At 57.5% G+C, this 6,105-nt stretch overlaps 1 protein-coding gene across 1 annotated transcript; it reads left to right on the forward strand.

The window, feature by feature from the left end:
- The first annotated feature begins 270 nt into the window (after positions 1-270).
- LOC118630261 (phosphofurin acidic cluster sorting protein 2-like) lies at positions 271-2,865 on the forward strand. The gene has a single exon (XM_036262085.1). The coding sequence runs from the start codon at positions 271-273 to the stop codon at positions 2,863-2,865; it is 2,595 nt and encodes an 864-aa protein (XP_036117978.1).
- Positions 2,866-6,105: the final 3,240 nt, after the last annotated feature.

Below are 6,105 nucleotides of genomic sequence, written 5' to 3' on the forward strand. Positions count from 1 at the left end.
GACCCGAGACACTGATGTCTTCACCATCCCTCACCTCCAATTCTACTTCGCTGCCAAGAACCATTTCTCTTCTGCATTTACTCCCGTCCCACTTCTTCCACAAGTCACTGAGTGCATGGGGTCTGAGCTGCAGCTCCAACCCACCTGGCAGCTCATGAACTGTCTCTGACAGCATGTTCTTCCTCTGTGTCACTCCAGGGGGAGACCTCACCAACCCCGAACAGAAATGAGACCTGTATGACGCAGGCAGCTGCAGCTTCACCATCATCCATGGGTCTGGCCGGTGTGCCCGCCACGCTCCACACGCCAGTGCCCGTGAACCTGTTTGCTGTCGGGAAGGTGGACGTCTCCAGCCCCAGCTACGTTCCCAGATTGTGCAACCTGACATTAAAGAAACTGGTGGTGTTCAAGGAGCTGGAGAAGGAGCTCATGTCCGTGGTGATTGCTGCTAAGATGCAGGGCTCCAAGCACATCCTGCGGTCCCGCGAGATTGTGCTGCCTCCCAGTGGAGAAGTAGAGACCAACCTGGCACTGACCCTGTCACTGCCGTACCCCCACTGTTTGAAGGGAGAAGGCAACAAGCTACAGATTATGTTGCAGCAGAGGAAGAGCAAGAGCTCCCGGGGCTACAAGACGCTGGCCACAGGCGCCATCCACATGGCCGAGGTGGTGCAGCGTGCCCCTGAGGGGGACCATGTGCTGAGCCTCTGCAGCAGTGTGCAGGAGGCCTCCCAGAAGGTGGCCGAGGTCTGGATCTTGTCCCTGTCCAGCCAGCCCATCGGCCAGGAGGACAGCACCATGCAGGCCGGCCCCAAGTCCACGCATAACTGCTCCAAGGAGGAGAATGAGAGCCTCTCGTCTGAGAAGGAGGCCAGAGATACTGCTGTGCATGGGCAGGACTTGGACGAGGACAATTTCAGCGTGAGGAGGCCCAAGAAACAGCGACGATCGATAGTAAGAATGAAGTCCATGATCCGGGGAAAAAACTTCAAACAGAGGGTTGTGGCTCAGCTGCACAGGTTCAAAGCGTCGGAGGAGGTGTTGGACACAGAGCAGGATCTTGATGAGCACATCCCCGAGGTGGAGGAGGACTTGGACCTGCTGTATGACATGCTGGAGAACCCCAGTGAGAGTGGTCCCAACACGGAGGAGGATGACAGTGTCCCCAGCACCCCGAAGCCCAGGCTTAGGCCGTATTTTGAAGGCCTGTCGCACTGCAGCTCACAGACGGAGCTCGGGAGCATGCACGGCGCCCAGAGCCAGCAGGAGCCTCTGAGCCCCGCTGATATTCCCGAGAAGATTCGGGTCCCAGGCAAACAACCAAGCGACAGTGTCTCCATCTGTATAGCCCAGGGCACAACCACCCCCAGGGAGCAGCTGGCACAGCCCGAGGACACCCTGGAGGCAGAGTCCTCAGCCCTGGACGTGTTCAGCGGGAAGTGGCCGCTCAGCAGGTGCATCACCAAGACCAAGTCCCTCGTCATCCTGTCCAGCAGGTCTGAGGGGAAGCAGGCTTGCTGCTGGGGCCGGAGCACGTCCCTGAAGGAGTGGCGGCCAGAACGGCCACAGAACGCGCGGGACAGCAGCCTGGACAGCGAGCGCTGCCCGGACACGTGGAGCCAAGTGCACATCCCCAGGAAGACCATGTACGACCAGCTAAACCATGTTCTCTGCTCCGACGGGCAGCTGCCCGAGAACATCATCCTGGTCAACACCTCCGCCTGGCAGGGGCAGTTCCTGTCGGAGGTCCTGCAGCGGCACATGCTGCCCGTGGTGTGCACCTGCTCTGCGGCCGACCTCCAGGTGGCCTTCGGCACCATCGTCTCGCGGATCCAGAGACACTGCCAGTGCAATTCCCAGCCGCCAAGGCCGGTGAAGATCGCGGTGGCCGGGGCGCAGCAGTACCTCAGCGCCGTGCTGCAGCTCTACGTGGAGCAGCTGTCCCGCAAGATGCCCGAGTGGCAGGGCTACATGTGCTTCCTGGTCATCCCGCTGGGGCCCCACCCCGTGGCCAGGCACCTGGGCTCCGTGGACTACCTCTACAACCAGTACTTCCAGGACCTGGCCTGGCGGGGCCTGTTCAACAAGCTGGAGGCCCAGAGCTCCGTGCAGGACTCGCTGGACATCGTGTGGAGGATCACGCAGTACATCGTGGGGGCCACCTGCGTCCACCAGCTGCCTGTCGCGGAGGCCATGCTCGTCTGCAAGCAGAGGGGCCCCGAAGAGGAGTCCTCTCAGAAGTTCATCCCCTTCGTGGGGCTGGTGAAGGTCGAAATAGTGGAGCCGTCCTCAGCCACGTCGGGAGATGCAGATGCTGCGGCCCCCTCGGGCTCCAGCGAGCTTTGGTCCACCCTGCCGTCCACGTCTCTGGCCGCCAAGGAGGCCTTGCCCGCTCCGGCCCCCTCCCGGTCAGTGAGTGGGGGCCTGTCCTCCCCTAGCCAGGGCATGGGCACCAAGCTGATGGGGCTGCAGGTGGATTACTGGAAGAGAGACGCCGAGAGGGACCACCTGCCTACCGCCAAAAACACACTCAAGGGCACCTTCCGGTCTCTCAGGGTCAGCAGGGCGCCCAGCAGTGAGGAGGCCACGCCCACCATGTCCATGACCACGGTCACCAAGGAGAGCAAGCAGGCGATGTTTCTGGCCAAGAAAACCAGGGAAAAAGATGTGGAGCCCGGAAGCCAGTGCATCGAGGGCATCAGCCGCCTGGTCTGCAGGGCCCGGCACCGTCAGAGCCTGCAGCGGGTCGTCATCGACGGCGTGGAGTGGAACGACGTGAAGTTCTTCCAGCTGGCAGCCCGCTGGCCCTCCCACGTCAAGCACTTCCCCATCGGCATCTTCGGACCCTCCCCGTCCACCTTCTAGCCCTGCCCTCGCCTGCCGTGGCCGAGCCCAGGAGGGCCAGCCCTGGTCCCCAGCTGCCTGCCAGCCACGTGGCCCCAGCACCACCCACTTGGGGTTCCCAGTCAACTCTATCCTCACAGGGGAAAAACCCTTTATTTTCATAACCTATTGAGTTAAAATAAAATGTATTTTAAATAAAATGTAATAAAACGGTGTTGAAGTGAAATGACATGAAATGTAACTGACCTTCGAGTGCTCATTCCAGCAGCCGTGAGCACACTCACAGCCTTTCAGGACCGTCCGTCATCACGACCCCTCTCTAGGTCAGAGCCTGTCACCCCGACAAAGCCAGCCCCCGCCTCAGTCCTGCTCACCCCCCGCTCAGCCCCTCACAACCTGGTCTCCGTCCCGGGGTGTCCTGCTGTGGGTGTTCACGGGAGTGACGTCAGCGCACCCGCGCACTGCCCAGGGCACGATGCTGCGGTGGTTCACTTTCAGTAAAGACAATCTTTATTGAGAGGTAGAGTCCCTAAGAGACAAAGATTATGTGTAAAAATAGAAGCCCCAGGATTGAATATGTGATGACGGGGAGGGGACCACCGTGAGGACTGTGACCGGAGCGTTGGGAGCCCGGGCGGTGGGGTCTCAGAGAACCTTTACCACCCCCTCGTCCTGCATAGGCCGTGTGTACACTTTCTGCCCTGCATGTTATAAACAGGTTAGAATCTGTGTGTCCCTTTAACAAGAATGGATTAAGTAATGAAGTATTTTTAAGGTTTTAGACATAGATAAATAAAGCTTGTTAGTAAAATAAGGATTTAGATATGAACAAGTAGGAGATACACTCCTTCCTTCTCCCCAGAAATAATGGCCATGAGAAGAGGTTCCCGGTTCTCAGTTCTGTCTGTCTCAGGGCCGCAGTGGGGGAGGGGTGTCAGGGCTGCGCTCTTCTCCAACCTGAGGTCCCCCCAGGCAGTGGGCTCCAGGTCTCGGCTGTGTGCACACGGGGCAGGGAGGCCTCGTTCAATGCTCACCACACTCCCCGCACCCCGAGCCCTGAGGCATCCACTCCGGAGCTGGCAGCCTCTTCCGATTCCAGGGCTCAGACAGAGAACACTCTGCAGAATCTGAAGAGAACCTCTGCACCCTGAACTTGAGCCCCGTGAGCCTCCTGACATTGTAGTTTCAAAGTATTTCAGGTTTGTTGGATGCCGTGGCCCGAGTCCTGTGGGAACAGAGGGCAGGCGTCCAGGTTTCCCTGGCAGGTGACACAGGGACTAGAGTCATCCGGGGCTTGTTCAGCAGGACATCAGGACAGCTGCAAGTTCTCTCAAGGTCAGGGCTGAAGTCTCCAAGACAAACCTGCACGTGACTGGGTGCAGTCCCCGTTCCACTGGGAAGTGACTCTAGGGGAAGTCAGGTGCTTTGGGGCACCCTGGGACCGGTGGTGCACATTGTAAGGGTTGTCACTGTGGGCTGTGCAGTCACTTGAAAAAGCCAAACACCAACCGTTTCTCCCAAACCCGGACATGTACTGATTTTTATGCTTAGGCGTTTAGGATACAACCTCATCTCAGCTCACAAGCAGCTTGGGCAGAGGGAAGTGCGTGGACAGAGGAACCACCACTGGAAAAATTACACCAGAACCGTGTGTGTCCTGGCGACGATGCAGCTCTGATCGCATCCCTCCCCTGCAGAAAACCCTGCATGGAGCCACGTCCAGCGGGGAGCGGAGTGTGCTGCTCAGACCAGCAGTCCCGGCCCCAGCGTGCTTTTCATCGTCACTGCACGTCATCGTCACAGTGCTCCCCCCAGGCTGGACCCCCGGGTCCGTGGGAATCTGGGCCACCTGAACTAGCACCCCAAGGGAGTTCGTCGTCAGTGCCCTGTCCCTGCGATGCTCACACCTGTGTGTGTCTCAGATTCCTCAGCACCTGGTTCTCATGGCAGCCTCTCTCCTCCTCCGGGGGTGCTGACCTCAGGGCTCCTCTGCATTCCGACTGCTCAGTGCAGTGAACAGGGCACCTGCACAGCACCTCTGCACCCGTGAGCTGGGAGTAAGACACAGGGATGGTCCCGGGGCCCCAGCTGTGTGCTGGAGGCATGGGGTGAGCTCAGCGCAGGGTCTGACGTGCAGACAGGGACCTGTGTGCCTCGTGACCTAACCCTCTGGTGAAGCGGGATCCCCTTTTGCAGATGAGGACACTGGTGCAGACGTGGTCTAACAGGTCCAACAGGAGGGCAGGGCTCAGCGGGAGTGACCCTGAGCCCCTTTGCTGGGAGAGACTCTGCTCCCCAGTTGACAAGGGGGTGGGATCCATGCTAGGGTGTTCGCTCCCTGGTAAACCTACTAATCCACAGAACAGCCCCAAATGTCAAACTAAGGTGACAGGGTAAATGGGACAAGTTCTTCTGGGGTCAAGAAAGGGACAAACGGGGGAGATGCTCGTGAGCAGAAGTCAGGTTCCCACAGGGAGGCGAGACAGGCCGATTGTCTGCGGGCTGAGTGGGTGCTGAGTTTCCGGGGAGGGCGGGTGACCGTGATTGTCACTAACCTCAGGCTACGGGACAGTTGATGAGGCTGGAGAAGCCCCTAGGATAGCACCACTTTTTATTACAGGAAACACTAAGAAGCCTACTGTGTCTTCTGCAGGGCCCGCGGGTGCAGTGGCCAGCAAGAGACCTGCAGGGTTGCTATCCTAGGAGACAAGCTGGGGGAGGGTGTGTGTGTGTACAACCTTTCAATAGTCTCACACGTCTAACTAGAGATGTGTAGAGACAGCCAGAGACCCCTGCTGAGACACCCTGCTGGTCTCCGTCATCAAGTCTCCCAGGTTCCTGAGACAGGTTGAAGGTCTTCGGAGGGGACCACCTGCTCCCCAAAGTCTCATATCACCAAGCTGGGGCAACATGATTGACACATGACTCTTATACGTCACATCTAAGGTCAAAAGATACAAAGTAGATAGTTATACATGGGTGGAGGGAGAGAGGAAGGGATGGGGGTGGACTCAGGAGTTTGGACACAACTTCACACATCTGTGTCACAAGTGACATCTTTCAGTCCACGGATCACTTCATATTGGTTACTTGGAGGGAACTTTTATTTGTTTCCAAATTAAATAAAAGAAAGATATCCAATAAATATTCCTTTAAAAAATTTGTTCAGGTTATCAAACACATTCAAGAGAAGGCAAAACTGTTTCTTTTTTATTTTAAACCTTTGTTTAGACTTTTTAATTAAATTTATCAGGTGACATT

This window comes from Molossus molossus, unplaced genomic scaffold (genome assembly GCF_014108415.1).
Source record: "Molossus molossus isolate mMolMol1 unplaced genomic scaffold, mMolMol1.p scaffold_m16_p_14, whole genome shotgun sequence".
NCBI classification, from domain to species: domain Eukaryota; kingdom Metazoa; phylum Chordata; class Mammalia; order Chiroptera; family Molossidae; genus Molossus; species Molossus molossus.